Here is an 18,225-nt window from a genome sequence, read left to right on the forward strand (position 1 = left end):
CCACAAGGGCAAGCCACGCCCATACGAGAGAAACCATGAGGCGCTACGAATACCTCGAATCTCAAGCCCCGGTCGAAACATTTTGTTGAAATTGGACGATGGCACCGATGGTCGACGGCACGCACAGGGCGGCGGGAGGTTTTGCTCCGAACCGTTCCAGGCTTTGCCTGCGATTCACCTTTTTTCGCAGTGTGGTGCCGATCAGCCAACGCGCCCACGTCTTGTGACATCTCGCGGCTCTCGAAAGGTGCAGCAGCGTTTGGTCGGTGGGCCTTGTTGCTCCACTGGTGATGTCGATGTTGGTGTCACTTTGGTTGGCGCTGCATTTAGGTCGATACGAGGCCTGCATTGTGGATTTTGCACAGAATTTGAATCCTAAACACGACACTCCGAAGGGCTAGATGACAACAACGGCCGCGATGGTCGACCTCTACAGCCGGCGCCATGTGCACGGCTTCTCGCTAATGAAAATAACCTCGCGTACAGCTACCTAAGGTGCTAACGTAGGGAAGGTCTAGCATTAACGGCGGTTCGTGCCAACGAAGGAGAACTAGCCTTGATGCGGGCTGAAATGTAACAATTTCATGCCACCGGCGAGCCTATTGATTTAGACACGCTCAAGGCATAACGCGTGAGAACGTAAATCAGACAGCACCTCGGCAAGAAGAGGGCCACGGTGCCTAGTGGGAATAAGTCTTTCCATCTGATAAAACAGAGTTTGAATTTCTCCGATCCGCGCAGGCCCGCTCGGCCCTCTACAAGCGCGGCGATGGAGACTAGACGATGATGTAGAGATTGCAGGTTTGCTTGTTACCGTAACGACATTTTCGGGTTCTTCTCGTCAACATCTCTAATCTGGAAGGAAGGGATTATCAATGAGAGAGCCCGAGTACGTTGCAAATGCGCAGTCGCTACCACCCGAATCCCCCTGAACATTGTCTCAAATCTCAACGCAACCCGCCCCAGGCCCAATCACCGCCCCATGATCACCATCGTCCCCGGTCCTGCACCCAACGTCATCCCCCGCCCAGCGCCGAGCCGGATGTCCGGCCGGCTCCGTACCGTCTCCGCACGCCAATTGCACCTCACTTCCCGAAAGGCTTCAGGACTGGTTCACGTGTAACACGTTATCTCTTTTCAACGTCATGTTTGCTTACTCCTCGTCGATCGGGCGCTGCCTTGCGACGATGCGATTGCAAACGGGCTCTCTGTTCTTCACTGGGCTCATGATGAAGATGATGACAGGCTGGGTGATGAGGCCAAGGGCCCAAGATTATGGCGAGCTAGCGAGAATTTTTTCCATGACGTGCGCGAGACTGGAGCTCGTAGAAATCCGGGCAAACGCGTCGTGTCTCTTCCGTCCCCCTCAACTTCCTGGTCGTGACCGCCGGGTTATTTTCTCAGCTCTAGGCAGAGCATTTGCATAGGGGTTGTTTTCACAGGGCACAAAAACTTCAGGGAAACCCCAGAAAAGCCACGACCGACTGCCGTTGGATCCATGACTGCGGTCAATAGTCGTTGAGGAGTTTGTTAGCATACGGGTGCTCCCTGGAAGCCTGAAACCAGTCACCAGCTACGGACACCCGACTAGTCGTGAAGTTTTTGCAAGACAAACTTAGTATAAATGATGCAGTGTCGACAGCAATGGGTCTGATAGTATTCCCCTCCGCCAAACGCCAGTCCTATGTAATACGAGAGAGCTCCGAATATGACCCCGTCGCCCTCGGCGACTCTAATATCATGTCTTCATCCATATCTCTTATCAAGTCGCTCTCGACGAGAAACGACACTTTACGCGAACATCGTGTTGGGTTCAGTATTAATCTAGCGTCTTCCTCCACGGCCACCGCCCATGCCGGGCATGCCTCCCATACCAGGCATACCGCCGCCCATGCCCATCTGCTGCATCATCTGCTGCATCTGCTGCATGTTCGGCATGCCGCCGCCGCCGCCACCTCCACCGCCGAGCATCTTCATCAGGCTGCCCATATCCGGCATGCCGCCCATACCGCCTCCGGCTCCGGCGCCGCCCATGCTCTGCAACCGCTTCTGCATCGCCGCCAGCTGCTGCGCCTTGTTGCCGCCGCCCATCGCCGACTGCGCGCGCTGCATGTTCTTCATGTTGCCGCCCATCTTCTTGGCCATGCCGGCCATCATCCGCTGCTGCGTGAGCAGGTCCTCGACCTCGCGCACCGACGTCCCCGACCCGTGGGCCACGCGCGTCATCCGCGTCGGCTGCTCGATGAAGAGCTTGCCGTCCGAGTCGAGCTCCTTGTCCGTCATCGAGTCGCAGATGTAGATCATGCGCTTCAGCTTCGCGCTGCCCTCCTCGTCGTCCATGCCCTGCATCATCCCGCTCATGCCCGGGATCATGCCCGCCATCTTGGACAGCGGGCCCATCTTCATGATGTTGGACAGCTGGTCCCGCAGGTCGCGCACCGTGAAGATGCCCTCCGTGATGTGCTTTATCGTGTCCTTCTGGTCCAGCTTCAGGCTCTGCACGTGCTCCACGAGGCCCGCCATATCGCCCATACCGAGCAGCTTCTGCACGAACTGCTGCGGCGCGAAGCGCTCGAGGTCCAGCATGTGCTCGCCCGTGCCGATGAAGACGATGGGCGTGTGTGTCGCGGCGACGGCGGAGATGGCGCCACCGCCGTGGGCATGGCCGTCCGTCTTTGTGATGATGATGGCTCCAAAGTCTGCCGCCTCCTTGAACGCCTTCGCCTGGGACTCGGCCTGCTGGCCGATGGATGCGTCGAGCACCATGATCGTCTCGTCGGGCCGGATCGCCGTCTGGATGTCCACCATCTCCTGGAACAGAGCCTCCTCTTGCCTGTGGCGACCTGACGTGTCGACGATGATGACCTCGAACTTCTCCTTCTTGAACTTCTCGACACCGTCTCGGGCGACCACCGCGGGGTCCGTCTCGGTCAGGGAGCCGTAGTATGGGATCTTGGCCTTGGTCGCGTTCTGCTTCAGTTGGTCAAAGGCACCGGCACGGAAGGTATCGGCGCACACCAGGCAGGCCTTGAAGCCGCGGGCCTGGTAGTGGCGGGCGAGCTTCGTACATGTCGTCGTCTTACCGGCACCCTGCAGACCGACGAACATGATGATGTTGGACTTGCCCTTCTTGGGCTTGAAGGGCTCGGCGTGGGGGTCGACGAGCTTGACGAGCTCGTCAAAGACGGACTTTTGAATGAGGCGCTTCTTGTTGACGGCGGGGGGCAGGTCTTTGAAGTTTACGGTGGACTTTATCGACTTTCGCAGCTGGCCGACGAGGCGCACGTTGACATCGGCCTCGAGAAGGGCGGCGCAGATCTCCTTGAGCATTGCATCGAAAGCCTGTGGTGTCGAGACGTGGTTAGCTAGCTGGGTCGCTGGTGGCAATGCGACAGCGACCGTCGGCGGCAGCGGGGCAGGGGGAGGAGGGCGCGCACCTTTTCGTCGAGGTTGGCCTCTCTTGTGAGATTTGTGACGGCCGAGTTGATGCGGCGGCCGAGATCTTGGAGAACCATGGTGGGCGGGTGCGGCTTCGGCGCCGACTTTGGGAGGTGTGGTGAGGCTGGGGATGTTGGTTCGTGATGCTCTCGGCTGGGCTGGCGACGTTGCAAATGGGAATTTGGCTTCGAGGTGGGATGTGGATTCACGATTGTTACGCTAGGCCGTCCAAAGCCAGTGCCACCGAACCGAATTCCATGCGTCTGAATGGTGAGTCTCTGTGGGGTTTAGCTGGGGTCCATACAGTGTAGGTACACAATAGGCCAAAGTGGGTCTTCGGAGACACCATTTCTCCAGACTCGAAGGTACGTATACAGTAATCATCCTTCCACAACACTGTAATCTACACCGTGAAGCTATCACCGATGAGTTTAGGGGCATGTAGTTGTTGATCAACCATTCAGTGGCTTGAGGCTGTAATTCCACCTCGCAGTTCTTTACACTCTATGTAGCACGTTAAGTTGAACGCTAAAGCCTTGTATTCATACTTTTTCAGGTTGGGCCATCTTCGTCCTCTTCATCAGATAATTGGAAAACCAATGTTTGATATGGCGTACATACGGTGATATTCTGTTCCAATATTTCCCGTGGGCTTGCTTTAAGTTCAAGACATGGTTTAGTTGCCGCCGCTAGAAGCCCCGATAAAAGATGAAAATAACGTCTGCGCCTTGCAGCAGTGAAAGCCACAAAAGTACTGGAAACTTCTGGTAACAGGCTTATAGGTTGAGCATGGGAAATTGGGAAATTCACTTGGACTCGTTTAAACGCCTCACGGAACCATAAGACATTAAGAATACCCCTCTTGATGTTGGATTTACGAACAACTCAATTTCTTGAAACTCTCGACTATCACGTATGACATCTAGGGCACATGATGAATTAAGCTATGAGAGTTGGAATTATTTGAGCCACATAGGCTCAAAGTCAGCAGAGACATTGAAGATTTTGTGTACGGCTTGACGTTGAGCCATAACGGTGCGATGTGCAGCCAAATTACATCAAGGTAAACTGAAAGAAAGAAGGAGGGAAAATATGCTTTGCAGCTATACAAGTTTTCTCATTGTGTAAAGCTTGAAGGGCTATAAAAGTCTTGTGATACCCTAAACTAACCGTCGAAAACGATTTGCAAAATACGTAGCTTACCAAACAGCCGCAAAAAGTCACCCATCATGAGGCCGCCCAACCAACTCGTCTCCATGCTCTGCATGGCCGGGGCAGCCTGTGCCGCAGCCTCAAATTCCACATCTAAACTTCTACCAGACTTCGCCCCGGTCAGCCTAATCGATCGCTTCGCCAACTGCTCCGATTCTCCTGCGGGCCCCGCTATGTTGGGCGCTGCGCATTCCCAATTTGACACCATCCTCAGCACCAGAGAAATTGAGTCGGCGATTTACGGCTTGAAAGATCACTTCAACGTCACGTTGACGGCCGCCCCGTACAAAAGCGTCATGGGCTTTACCACGGTGGTCATCAGTATCCCCCCGACGCATGGTCGAAAGAATGATTTGAATGACACGCAAAAGAAGGAGAACAAGACTTCTCAATTGGATCCCAATCGCCCGCGCGGTGTTCTTCTCACCTCCGGTTTCCAGGGCCGCGAGCGCGGCGGCCCAGACAGTCTCGTATACTTCCTTTCGGACCTGCTTCACGCCCACAAGAGCAAGAAGGGGTTGACCTACGGCCGCGTAAGATTCTCCCACGAACAGGTCCAAATCGTCGTCAGAGAGGGCCTCACCGCCATCCCAATGGTGAACCCGGACGGTATCGTCTGGGACCAGAGACACAACAACTGCTGGGGCAACAACCGCAACGGCCTAGGCGTCAATGTTGACCGAAACTTTGACATCGTCTGGGACTACAAGCGCTACTTCTCCAAGGATGCCATGGAAGTCGCATCTGACATGCCAAGCCACGAGCTCTACCACGGAACAGAACCCTTCTCCGAAGCAGAGTCGCGCAACGTCAGATGGGTCATCGAAAACAACCCCGAAATCGGCTACTTTGTCAACGCCGGCCCGCAGTCTCCCCCCGGCGTCGAGGGCCGATGGGATATTGACACCACGAAGAGCGGTAATCCATCCATGAACTGGCGGAACAAACTCTACGACGGCAAGCGCGGCTTGCTCCGTGGCGATGAAGGCAGTTACGGCGAGTACATGGTCCCAGAAGACCACAGACACGTGTTCGAGCGAAAGCACGATATTGAGGGACAGATGATGGCCGTGTCCGGAAGACAGTTCCATATGATTAGCGTGAAGAATCCGCTTCTGAGTCTGGCCAAGATGCTGAGGCTGGAGCTGAGCGCGTCCGGAACGGCCACGGACTGGGCGTACAGCCGCCACATCGTCAACACAACGGCTACCAAAATATTCTCCTTCAGGATCAAGTTCGGTCGGACGAGGGCCGAAGCCGGGGCCATCGCCCGGAAGGGTGGTTGTCCTTTCTACCCGACCAGCGAGCAGTATAGGAGTAGTCTTGCTGAGGCTGCTGCCGGTTACATGAGGTTTCTGTTGTCGGCGGCGGACAAAACGAAGGATTAGACAGTGTACTTGGACGAGGAAAAGAGGGGAGTTTCAAAAACTCTGGGCAGTTCGATACAATCCACGCATCACGCAAAAGTCCTTCATTTAATCATTCATGTACGGCCCCGCGAGAGCCAATCTAATTTTTGTCTATCCCTGATTCCCTCATGATGGCCTTTTATGTCGTGATTCTCATTGATCATCTTCCGGCCGCGTTCAAATCCGCGCAGCCAAGTTCCGTGTCCGTCTACCCCAAACGCACTTGCGCTGAGATGGCGCCATTACCCCGTCTTCTTCGGCAAGAAACGAGCCCTCACGCCTGTGAGCATAGCCATGAAGTAGTACTCTATCTCCTCCTCCGGCGGCATCGTCACCTCGACGTCAAAATGCTCCATCAAAGCCGGTATCGTCTTGTACACAACCAGCTCAGCCAGATGCCGCCCGGGACACATCCTTCCGCCCCCGCCCCATGTGAGATTAAACCGCTCCATACCCCTGACGTCCCTCTCCTCGTCCAGCCAGCGATCCGGATTGCAACCCTCCGCGTCAGGCCCAAAGATCGACGTGTTGCGGTGCAGCGAGACGGGATTGCATCCGACTGTCGTCCCGCCCGGGAAGAACTGGTCGTGGGCGGTGAAGCCCTCGGGGGGCACGGTTCGGGGCAGCGACATGCCGAGGACGGGGTAGAGGCGCTGGGCCTCTTTGATGGCGGCCTGGGTGTACGCGAGACGCACCGCGTTGTCGTAGCTCTTCGGATCTGAGGGCGAGGCGCGGACTTCGTTGGATACCCGCCGCTGCACGTCCGGGTGGGAGCCGATCATGGACATGATGGACGTCAGGGCGGAGCACATGGTCTCGTGGCCGGCGCCGAAGTTGGTGATGGCCATGCGGCGGAGGTACTGCTCCGAGAAATCCGGCTTGTCCTTGTGCAGCTGGATCAGGTCTGTGAGGAAGTCATCCTTGCGGTCGTTCTTGGGCACAGGCTTGCCGGAGAGGGAGTTCGTGATGCGGCGGGACACCTGGCGGTACACGCCCGTGAAGAAGGGCTTGAAGTTCTTGGGCGTCCTGTACGTCACGCGCCACAGGTTGGCAAACGCCCTGCCGAAGGCCTTCGAAAAGAGCTCGGCCTTGACGGCCAGGGGGAACAGGCCGAAGACGGACTTGCGGCGCCAGCCCTGGTACCCGTGGCTGCTGGACTTGTGGTCGGTGCCGTCCCTGAGGTAGTTGGGCGACCACGAGATGACGAGGGCGGAGAGGCACTCGACGGCGATGATGTGCATCCACTCTTTCAAGTCGATCTCTTTGCCGTCGAGGGCGCGCAGGGTGGAGATGACGCGCGCCAGCACCGCATCGAGGGCGGGCTCGTAGCGCTTGAGGTGGTTGGTCTGGTAGAGGGGCCCGATGAGTCGACGTTGCAGCCGGTATCGAGCAGTGTTGCGCTCCGAGAGGAGGTCCAACGTCTCTGGGGACGTGAACGTTGGGAAAGGGGTAAACGTGATGTCCGGCCGCTGAAGAGCGGTTGAGACTGTCACCTGGCTGTAAGTCGAGTCATAATAATCAGGGAGGGAGAAAAAAGTGGAAGAGACTACGTACGATAAAACTCTGATTTCTCATAGCCACTTCCAGCTCCTTATCGGCACACGAATTAACGGGCGTTTATGGCTCAAAAGCTGGCTAGTTGGAACTCACTGTAGATGTGCTTGAACGCGTCAACTGAGTCAAACCAGACCTCATTCGGCCCAACCCTCACCATAGGGCCATACCGCCTGTGAAGCGTCTTGCCCAGCTCCAGCATGCGCCCATTGCGGGCGTGGTACGCATACCAGATGTTGGAAAGCGCCGCGATCTTCGGTCCGGGCACGCATGCCAGGGGGTGCAAGACGAGGCGATAGGCGATGACGATGAGTGCGGCGACAAACAGCACCAGTGACGTGACGGCCACGGGTCCAAGGAAGCGGTAGAGTGCTAAGCCGCCAAATCCGAGCTGCTGCGGGCTGAGGACTCCGAGGCCCGGAGAAGGCATCGCCACGCCCGGCGGAAGCGTCCGAAGGGCGGCGGGTTGGTAGGATAGTATTAAGGCTAGGGGGGGTTAGGAAAGGCTATGTGGGTGAGGATAGGGAGCTTGCGTGCGTGATGTGGCGGATGGGAGGAAAAGGTGGCTGCGGCTGCGGACTGCGCCGCGCCGAAAGCCTCAGCAGCAAAAAAAATCAAAAAATAATTCACTGGAGCGGCTGCTGCCCCGTTCCGGGGTGTGGGGCCGGTCCGACAACTGAGGCGGGGTGTTGTTGGATAGGGGAGGCCGCTGTGGCCAATCGAAGCCTGGGGGCCGTTTACTGGGCTTCCCCTGCCGGGCTGCCGCTGAAAAGCACCCGCTGACAGCTGAGAGGTAGGGGAGTTAAGGGAAGGTTACGCTGCTGTGGCTGGAATACTATAGGGCGCTTATGCGCTGCGTCAGGGGGAAACCCCGCTGTTTCGAGCGGGATGATGATGGGCCCAGATTTGTGGTTCGCTGGGTTCCCTCCGGCTTCGAGGAGCCGAGCTTACACGCAATGGAGCTGGCCCATCTTGAATACCATGTGGGATGTGGACTGGCGGAGCTTTCCCAGCTTGAAGGTACTCAAGGTATCTTCTAGAGATGTCTTTCACGTTCCTACTGTCAACATATTGGTTTCACGTCGGACCAGACGAGATTGAGCAGGAGTTGCAAACGAAATCATTTCAGCGAGCATTTGGCAATATTGACGGTGAACAAACAAGCAAAACTGCTGCTCATCTCATAACAAGCTCAACTAGCTGCAGTACCACCCCAAGGGTCTGATGTCAGGGGTACCGATGGGTGGCAAGCGGTCAGACCTGTTCTTGTTTGTTTGGTATAGATCGACCTGTCCACGTCAACCTGGAGATGCATCCATCAACCTGGGATGATCAAAATAGCTTCACCACTAGCATCTCATCTTGCCTAGTTTGTTTCAAGATTCCATGGTATCATAGTACATAGCTTATTTCTTCAGCTTTTGGCAGGTTTATGGCGCGGGAGAGTGGTGGAATATCATGGCCCGGAACGTGGTGATACGCAGGAGAGATGAGAAAGGGACGATCGAACGGAATAGGGATCCCAAGAGAGACGCTGAATATTGCCTCATAAGCGGAGAATCATCTGCTTGGTGGCATTCTGGAAAAAGAAGCAAAATACACAATGTCGTAATATTCAAGTAAAACGCCGTTCTCGGAGCTCCAGCCTGATACATCGTGAATGTTCTGGCACCTACTACACGCAACCGTACTGACCATCATCATCAAATGGAAACCCACAAATCTGGGAACTATTGGATGGATAAACTTTGATATGTCGATCCATCGATGGCAGAATATTCTCCGTGATGGTGTGATGAGTGCCGTCGATTATGCTTCTGTGCAGGAGGCTAAACTGTGCAAACCCGCCATTGGGCCCAGCATGTGGACTCTCACCTCTAACCATGTCCGTGTTTTTCTTATCCCCCATTTCGGTTGATCGACGCAGCAGGAGAGCTTGAATCAAGTTGATTGTGGTGTACGTTGCCTTGTCCGAGCTAACGGTTTCATCACTTGCACTCCACCAGAGCCTTCTCCATTTCCACTCGAGGACGTCAACCGTCCCAATTGGGACAAAGTCGACTGAACTGTTGTGACGAACATGTTCCCATCCCTCTTCCAAGAATAGACAGACGCCAGGCACAGGAGTCTGCGCCAGAACTTGCAGAACTGGGCTGAAAGACGCGCGCCAGAGAAAGGGCGAAAAAAAAGTCCACGTCATCTGCTGGCTCCATTATCAAGGAGGCTACATGGGATCTTCCGTCGCTCGCCATACTGCGCGTTTGTTAGTCAACGCAACGACAATCATGCACCGGAACTCTAACAAAACTTGACAACTCCGAAAACGCCGTTTTGGGAAAACTCGGCCATCGTCGTCCGATGTTTTCTATCAATTTCGCTATGCAGGCAATATGGAAAAAAAGAAGTAATTCGACATTGTAGAGACAAAGCCCTCGCCACATTCCTCGAAATGGTTGGCTCATCCGCCCCTGGCCCCAGCGGGAGACCAGCCTTTCGGGGCGCTACCCGGGATCCTAATTCGGGAAGTGGGCGGGCTTGCGTGTCCAGACCAGCAAGGGACAGGGGGCCAACTAACACTGTCACAGTCCACCACCACCCACCACCACCACCAGTCGACAAACCGCGATGCTCGAAACCAGACGTTTCGAAACAAACGGTCTCGGAACGCCAATCGATTTTCACAGACTTCAGATGCTAGGGCCCCGACGAACGCGCTCCTTGTCGGGGGCCGATCCCTGGATCACCCGCGCCCAATAGAACCACCCTCACTCAACTTGACACCGCCCGACTGGGAGTGACAGCCATCAGCGGCACAGGAGCCGCGCAAGCGTACATGCCACGGCCCAGCCGCTGGCTGTAGCTGTTCTCTCTAGATTGCAAGCAGTGGTTCAAGCATTGTCTAGTCCCGCAGCAATGGGGCTTTTCTCCGTGCCCTTCGATCATAGCGCGGCGGAATATTGCCTGACGGGCCCAGAACATCGTGGAGCCACGGGGTTGATTGCGGAGCCGCGCCGCGTTGTCTCCAGCTGTGCTCCTGGGAGGAGGTCTCTCCAAGGCGAGGCGTGCCAATCTATTCACGGAGTAGGCTTTGTGCAATGTGGAAAGGCGTCATACCTTACTTTGCAACAACCAAAGAGGGAGAGAACATCATAAGGCGAAGAAAGAAGATATAAACGCTCGAGATGTCCGGCATATCCAGCTTCTTTTTCCCTCTCATCCTCACCACACTCATCTCATCATCATCTCTTTTCCTTCTCTTCACCAAACGACTCACTTCAACAACACCTCCTTTCTTTCCTTGAACGACCTCGCTCGCGCAGCTTTTCGACCGCCTTTTTTCCAACTTTTCAAAAACACCTTCATTCGGTCGCCAGGATGCGTTCCAACTTGATTTTCGCTCTTGTCACCGCCATCGCGGCCATCAGCCAAGCGGCGCCGGCGCCCCAGGTTTCTGGTGGCTCTGCGCCCCCGGCCCCCTCCGGCACCGGCCTCCCGCCCCCGCCCCACGGCACCGGCGCTCCCCCGAGCGGCACCCCTCCCCCTCGCCCCACCGGAACTTTCAAGCCCTCCGGCCCGCCCCCTAGCGGTGCCCCACCTTCCGGTACCCCGGCCGCTCGCCGCCGCGGCATGTTCAACCGTCGCCAGCAGAGCGGTGCTCCCCCCTCCGGCGCGCCTCCTTCCGGCACTCCTCCTCCTCGCCCTAGCGGTGCCCCGACCGACTTCCCCAGCGGTGTAGCCCGCCCTACCGGCTTCCCCGGCGGTGGCCAGGGCAACTTTGACGCCCAGGCCCAGCCATCTGGTGTTGCTAAGCCTTCCGGTGGCCCTCACGGCGGCGGCCACCACAGCGGCCCTCCCCCGTCTGGTGCTCCCACCGGTGTTCCTCCTTCTGGAGCTCCCCCCTCTGATGCTCCTGCCCCTACCGGCAACGCTCGTCGCGCTGAGCCCTCTGGAGTCAAGCCTTCTGGCCCTCCTCCCTCTGGTGCCCCTAGCGGCCCCCCGCCTTCTGGTGTTCGCCCCAGCGGTCCTCCCCCCTCGGGCGCTCCCCCCTCTGGAGCTCCTCCTTCCGGTGCCCCCGCTCCCACCGGCAACGCTCGCCGTGCCCAGCCTTCCGGCGCTAAGCCGTCCGGTCCCCCTCCCTCCGGCACTCCCCCTCCTCGCCCCAGCGGCGATGCTCAGCCTTCCGGACCTCCCCCGTCCGGCGCTCCTCCTTCCGGTGCTCCTCCCTCTGGCGCTCCTCCTGCTGCCACTGGCAACGCTCGCCGCGCCGAGCCCTCTGGTGTGAAGCCTTCCGGCCCTCCTCCTTCTGGCACTCCTCCCCCCAGACCTTCTGGAGCCCAGCCTTCTGGACCTCCTCCCTCTGGAGCTCCTCCTTCTGGCGCCCCTCCCTCTGGTGCCCCTGCTCCTACTGGCAACGCCCGTCGTGCTGAGTCTGCGCCCGCCGAGAAGCCCTCTGGCACCCCCCCTCCTCGCCCTTCCGGTGCTAAGCCTTCCGGCCCCCCTCCTTCTGGTGCTCCTCCCTCTGGTGCTCCTCCTTCCGGCGCTCCCCCCGCTGCTACTGGCAACGCCCGCCGTGCTGAGCCCTCCGGCGCCGCTCCCTCCGGCCCCAAGCCTTCCGGACCTCCTCCCTCTGGCGTTCGCCCCTCTGGAGCTCCTCCTTCCGGCACCCCTCCCCCTAAGCCCACCGGCACCCCTACCGGCCCTCCTCCTTCCGACGCTCCCGCTCCCACCGGCAACGCCCGCCGCGCCGAGTCCGCCCCCGCCGAGAAGCCCTCCGGCACTCCTCCTTCCGGCGCTCCCCCCTCCGGCACCCCTCCCAGCGGCCCTCGCCCTACCGGTGCTGCTCCTAACGGCGCTGCTCCCTCCGGCACTCCTCCCCCCAAGCCCTCCGGCGCCCAGCCCTCTGGCCCTCCCCCCTCTGGCGCCCCTCCCGCCGCCACCCAGAGCGCTTAAGCGTTTTCTCTCATCATCGATACTGAGCCGGCGGCCCTGCCCATACAGCAGCGAATCTGATACCACAACGAGTCTGGGTTGTCTTACCAGGAGACGCTGGGCCTTGGCCAGTTGAAGAGAAGAGAAGGATCACACACACACAAAATGGGAGATGAGATGAGAAACATTGTGAAGGTTGATGAACGATTTGCGGAACAACAACATCTGGGGGCGAGCTGTGCCTCTTTTTCCTTTTTTCTGGATTTGTAGATATTGGTGAGATTTTTCATGTGGGCATCTGTATTATAGCAACAAAACCCGAGAATAACAGCGCTGTTACTCGAAAATCGTCTTTTCTTCATTTGGGACTTCCATGGTCCTCTTTTCGCTAACAGAATGTTCACAGAATTGGAAGCTAAGATAGGTTATTAGCCGGGGTAAAAGAAACATTCGCGGCGAATTTCGGCGGTCTCTAAAAAAGGAGGAATTGCTTCTTTGGGTTGCATTGGGAAAGATGGGTGGTCGAGGTAAAGTTATCCGATGCTGATCCAAGAGCTTGGCTTACCCCGCTCATAGTTCGTGCTGCATGATAGGCAGATTTGATTACGAAAGCCATCCGATGTGCCGAGGACTACATCTGAGATTGAAATCATCCAACCTCAACTACGAATCTCCAAGCGCGGGGTTGGCACAAACAACATTACACTAGATTGATGATCTTTTGTGTTTTGTGACCGTTACTGTTGGTTTACTCACGACAATATCACACCCATTGAGCTTCGCATTACCCGATATCCGGAATGCCGAAATACACACTCCCGCGGGGCGCGTGGGACTCCCACGTTCACGTCATCGACGAGGTCAGCTCTCAGTGTGCAATATCACAGTATCTTGACTGAACCGCACAGGAGAACTTCCCACTCAGCCCTAACCGACCGTTCACGCCAAAGCAGGCAACTGTGAATGAGCTTCTCAAATTCGAGGATAGCCTCGGTATCGACCATGCCGTCATCGTACCCGTCTCAGTCTATGGCGACGATAACCGAAGTCTCATCGACGGTTTGAATCGAATGAAGGGCAAGGGAAGGGGCATCGCTTGCATCAACCCCGACACTGTCACCGAAGAGCAGCTGGACGAACTGAACCGCGCAGGCGTCGTTGGCGTCCGTCTCAATCTGTGGAGCTTCGGCGCGACTCCCGATAAGGACTCTCTACGAGCCACGCTCACCGCATACGCAAACAAAATCCGCAGCCGGGGCTGGGTGCTACAAGTATTTGGGACGATGAACCAGTACCCCGATATCCTCTCCATCACCCCGGACCTCGACGTAGACGTAGTAGTCGACCATCTGGGGTATCCGGACCCGAAGAACCCCGCTCTCGACCCAGCCGGAAGGCAAGCTGTGTTGCAGGCGCTCCGATCCGGTCGTACGTGGATCAAGATGAGCGGCACGTACCGCTTCCCCACCACGCCCGGGCTGGATGAGTACGTACAGGAGGTACTGAAGACGGCGCCCGACAAGATTGTGTGGGCGAGCGACTGGCCGCATGTCGGAGGTCCTCATCGGAACCCTGGCGGGGACAGACTTCAGCAGCAGGAGTTCATGACTCCTGACATTCCCGGCTTCATCGACCAGTGCGTCGAGTGGTGCGGAGGAGATCAGCAGCTGATCAACAAAATTTGGATTGACAATCCCCGCAGGCTTTGGAAGTACAGCGAGGACGATTGATCATGCCGAGTCATTTTGAGTAGAATGATATTTTGCACAGCCAACCAAATCTGAACGAATCATGCAGAAGCTTTGTCTGCTCATATCTTCAAGCCTATATCATATGTACAATATTACCGCCTCAAATATTCTCCAGCATTATCCGGCTCCCGCTGGTAACATATAAAGTGACTGAAGCCCAAAGGGTAGTCCTAATTTCCCGACATGGGCAGAAGAAAAGCGACCCGTCCCCGTGTTCGCCTTGGCCCCACTGCCACCGACGCCGCCGCAACGTTTCCCCATCCTTGAGCAAGGGTTCCCGGCCCGTCACTCCATCACTAGCCCGGGTAACGGCAACTTCCCCCTTGAAGTGTCAAGGATCTATCGTTGTCTCATACCCCACAAGGCGGACTAGAAGCCCTCCAGGAACAGTCAGTCGTCTGTCACAGCAGATCACAGCCATGCCACTTACCCGCTGACCATCTATACTAGAGTGTACGTGCCGGGGAGAGGGTCCTTGTTGTCCCAGAACCTGATGGTGACATCGCAGTTCTTGTAAACGGCGAAGCACTCATTGGCACCGCCAAATGAAGTCGGGAGAAGGATCCAGTATGTGCCGTCATAAGCACCAAGGTTGAAGTTGTAAGTGATGTCGGTGAATTCGGAGTTGCTGGAAAAGTGTCAGTACAAGCAACGGACGAGCACTCGGCTGCGCAAAAGACTCACCCAGGAACGGACTGCACCCTCGACTGAAACTTGGCATTCATGACACCGCCGTGGAAGCCGTCAATGTAGTATGTCGATCCTACGCTTGTGGGCAGCTTGTGGGTTTGGCGGTGGCTGTTGGTGCCGCAGTGGGAGCTGCTAATGACATCGCACTGCACGGCGGCGTTGCAGACGTCAGTAAGACCGACCAAGAGCACGAGGGCTGAGGCAGCCTTGGAGAATGAGAAGGAAACCATCTTGAGAAGAGTTGAACGATGTAAGCGGCGAAGGTGAGGGTGTGTGCATTCGTTCTCTGTTATGATCTACACCCGTGGTATTTATCTTTACGGGTTGATCTGTGCTTCCTGGGGGAAATGTAAATCATTGGGAACATCCTCATGAGCCATGTGTCACCGTAACTCTTGTTATCTCTCACAATTTCCTTGATCACGAGGCTAACCGGCAGCTCAATATCGGTGAAACTCTCACATTGATATCATCTCTCGTTGAAATTCAATGGGTTTTCGTAGAGTTGAGTCAGGTAGCTCGGGAAAATTATGCCGAGACCCCGCAAAACCCAACTAGCCTATAGTCTAGAAAGTATAGAAAATGAGCGAACAAGATAAGTCAATTAATTTGCGAGTCAGGTTGTCCCAGTAAGTGAGGCGTCTAAGCTTCTGGAACTCTAAACACGGTTCCTGAGAAATAGACTAGGGCAGAAATAAGCATTAGAACTGGTAGTTGCGCTCAAGATCTTCATTTCAGAGAGGTTCGTGATGAACTGCCCAGCTGAAGATAGACTGAACTCAAAACCGAGTCAGCATAACTCATGTGAGCATTTCCGTTATCACAACCCCTCATTATCCGGACGGATTGTGCCGACGGGATTACTCCTTGAGATGGATGAGCTTGACAGAAGTTATAATAGATGACAATGTCGCTTGCTCCGATCAAGCTTTTCTCGCCAAGTCATCCGAGTCCCTCCGCATTCTCTAAGCAAGCTTGATTTGTTTTTCCCCTGCGCAGCCACGACATTCCTTGCACAATGCTTCGTTTACTTTCCCTCGCTTTGGCCATCAGCCACGTGCAAGCTCGCGTGGTGACGCGCCAGGACTCAAACCAAGATACCCGCACCCCCCTCTTCACCAAGGAGGTCGAGGGCAACTTGACCACCTACAAGCCCTACGATGCGTTCGACTACAACCACTGGACTCCCGAAGCCACTCTCTACGATGGCATTCCCATGCTGGAGAAGCAGGTCACGGTTGACGGCAAGCAATTGACGTACCAGGACTTCAACGTCTCTGCTCTCACCACGGAGCAGTTCAAGACCCACTACATGAACCTCCCCGAGTACTTTGATTCAAATGGCAACTTCATTCCCACGGACGCGGAGGTCAAGGCTTTCCAGTATGTTTATCCACTGCGCACACATTCTGCCTCTGTATTGCCTTTTACTAACCTATTGAATAGAGATTCTCTCATTGCTCACGCAGACGATCCTAATGCAGCCATTGACATCCCCACCAAGCATGTCAGCAAGCGGGCCTTCCCCGACATGTGCTTCTACGACAACAGGCTTCGTTGCTCGAGCAGCTGCATCGACAACATCTCTCGCGGTGTCAGACAATCATTGAACAGCAATGTCTACGGAAACTACCACTACGTCTCGGATGCTCAGTGCGGCACGGGCTCCGTCACCAAGACTGTTTCCGTCACCCACGTCTCGGGCGTTACCATTGGAGGCACTGGCCAGATCCCTTCAGTAAGTCTGGTAAGCACCATGCGCAAGATTTCAATTTACTGACCGGCTTCCAGTTCGGCAAGGGTTGGACCAAGGCTGCCTCCACGTTCTTCAGCACCTTTGGCCTGAGCATTGGCCACACTCCGGACAGGTACGCAACCCCTGGACGTCTCCAGGGTGTCTTATTGTGGCTAACATCTTTTGTAGTGTGACCACCGGTATCAGCTACTCTGGCACCTGCGGTGCTTTCAACGTCTGCTTCCTGTGGGAGAGACCCCATTTCAGCGTTGACAAGGGTGTCATTGTGGTACGTAGTGACCCTGCACCATCCACACAAATGACGGATTGCTAATCACAAGGGAACAGACCCAGCACATCGACGTCAACTCCAAGCGAGCCTGCTCGAACCCCACCGTGACTCCTTACGAGGCTCACATCATGCATGAGTCCAGCGATGCTGGCGGTTCCAGTACGTGAAGATAATTCTTCATATTTCTCCTCTCCGAAGATCAATTGACTGACTCATTCGTCATAGACTCCCACGGAATGTGCTACTCTATGGGCAACCACGGCTGTGGCAGCAAGGTCCTCGCTTCCAACCAGCTTCTGCGCTGCCCCAACAACTACTAAGGTGGACTTATTCAAACAGTTCACAGGGTGGACTGACCAATGACTGCTTCGGGTGTGCGACAACTGTGAGCGGGGCAATTTTCTCCTGTTGTCTAATGGGCATGCTTGAGAGTGGATGCACATAAGACGATAACCTACGATTCAGTATTTAGCTTTTTGAACACTAGTAAATAGTTGCCGTGAAGTAACTCACGTAATCTCTAAAGATTATTGGAATATTCTTCGTCACTCCTGACATCAAATTAACATCTGCTGTGCATAACTATCATGTGCTGCTGCATGGCCCCTTAACACATAAGAGCACTGTTGCATTGCATGCTGGTCATGAACTTTTGAAAACGATTCATCAACCTTGGAATTAAATGCTGAGCTCTATGGCCCCTATACAACTAATTCAACGTTCACTGTCTTGACGCCAAGATGATCAAAATCGGAAATAAAATCGCGAGGGTAACATTGCGTTGCAGACGATCTTGGGGTCGTGCGCCTCATTTGTGGAGTAACCAGGGAACAACCCCGTGTCCCAGCAGAGCGGCTTCGGCGTCGCAGCTGGCTTCGCCGTCGGCAATGTGGATAGCAGGTGCTGCAGGGCTTATCTGAGGCGCCTCGGAAGACGGCCGAGTCTTTTTCGTCCTCGGCTCTCCATCCGTCGCACCATCTTAGATATCCGCTACAAGCATGAATAACACACGCAAGAATGATGACGTTTCTGGACCTGGTTTGAAGACACAAATACCATCTCAAAAATGACCCGTGGAAGCGATTCGGCCCTTTCGACCGAACTCGAGATTCGGGCAGTCCCCGAAGGCCTGTGCTTTGAAGGGATGCACACCTACAAATACCAGTTCTTCCCCCCATATCTCACATGTCCATCCCGCGAACATGGGTCTTCGAC

The 18,225-nt window shown here is 55.7% G+C and overlaps 7 protein-coding genes across 7 annotated transcripts; 4 read left to right on the plus strand and 3 right to left on the minus strand.

Annotated features, from left to right (window-relative positions):
- Positions 1-1,824: 1,824 nt before the first annotated feature.
- COL26b_009285 (uncharacterized protein) lies at positions 1,825-3,515 on the minus strand (the record flags this gene model as incomplete). Its single annotated transcript, XM_053182017.1, has 2 exons — positions 1,825-3,342; positions 3,438-3,515. 2 exons carry the CDS (start codon positions 3,513-3,515, stop codon positions 1,825-1,827), a joined length of 1,596 nt encoding a protein of 531 aa, XP_053034024.1.
- Positions 3,516-4,667: 1,152 nt separating this feature from the next.
- Positions 4,668-6,038, plus strand: COL26b_009286 (uncharacterized protein; the record flags this gene model as incomplete). Its single annotated transcript, XM_053182018.1, has 1 exon — positions 4,668-6,038. One exon carries the CDS (start codon positions 4,668-4,670, stop codon positions 6,036-6,038), a length of 1,371 nt encoding a protein of 456 aa, XP_053034025.1.
- A 263-nt stretch (positions 6,039-6,301) lies between these two features.
- On the minus strand, positions 6,302-8,043 carry COL26b_009287 (uncharacterized protein; the record flags this gene model as incomplete). Its single annotated transcript, XM_053182019.1, has 2 exons — positions 6,302-7,482; positions 7,710-8,043. The coding sequence occupies 2 exons, from the start codon at positions 8,041-8,043 to the stop codon at positions 6,302-6,304; spliced, it is 1,515 nt and encodes a 504-aa protein (XP_053034026.1).
- A 2,945-nt stretch (positions 8,044-10,988) lies between these two features.
- COL26b_009288 (uncharacterized protein) lies at positions 10,989-12,563 on the plus strand (the record flags this gene model as incomplete). Its single annotated transcript, XM_053182020.1, has 2 exons — positions 10,989-11,015; positions 11,061-12,563. The coding sequence occupies 2 exons, from the start codon at positions 10,989-10,991 to the stop codon at positions 12,561-12,563; spliced, it is 1,530 nt and encodes a 509-aa protein (XP_053034027.1).
- A 779-nt stretch (positions 12,564-13,342) lies between these two features.
- COL26b_009289 (uncharacterized protein) lies at positions 13,343-14,272 on the plus strand (the record flags this gene model as incomplete). The annotated part of the gene is made up of 2 exons (XM_053182021.1): positions 13,343-13,413; positions 13,468-14,272. The coding sequence occupies 2 exons, from the start codon at positions 13,343-13,345 to the stop codon at positions 14,270-14,272; spliced, it is 876 nt and encodes a 291-aa protein (XP_053034028.1).
- A 462-nt stretch (positions 14,273-14,734) lies between these two features.
- Positions 14,735-15,213, minus strand: COL26b_009290 (uncharacterized protein; the record flags this gene model as incomplete). Its single annotated transcript, XM_053182022.1, has 2 exons — positions 14,735-14,921; positions 14,978-15,213. The coding sequence occupies 2 exons, from the start codon at positions 15,211-15,213 to the stop codon at positions 14,735-14,737; spliced, it is 423 nt and encodes a 140-aa protein (XP_053034029.1).
- A 788-nt stretch (positions 15,214-16,001) lies between these two features.
- On the plus strand, positions 16,002-17,330 carry COL26b_009291 (uncharacterized protein; the record flags this gene model as incomplete). Its single annotated transcript, XM_053182023.1, has 6 exons — positions 16,002-16,366; positions 16,430-16,721; positions 16,775-16,851; positions 16,908-17,007; positions 17,067-17,169; positions 17,236-17,330. 6 exons carry the CDS (start codon positions 16,002-16,004, stop codon positions 17,328-17,330), a joined length of 1,032 nt encoding a protein of 343 aa, XP_053034030.1.
- Positions 17,331-18,225: the final 895 nt, after the last annotated feature.

Source organism: Colletotrichum chrysophilum (assembly GCF_026319265.1).
Source record: "Colletotrichum chrysophilum strain AFK26 chromosome Unknown scaffold_88, whole genome shotgun sequence".
Lineage (NCBI taxonomy): Eukaryota > Fungi > Ascomycota > Sordariomycetes > Glomerellales > Glomerellaceae > Colletotrichum > Colletotrichum chrysophilum.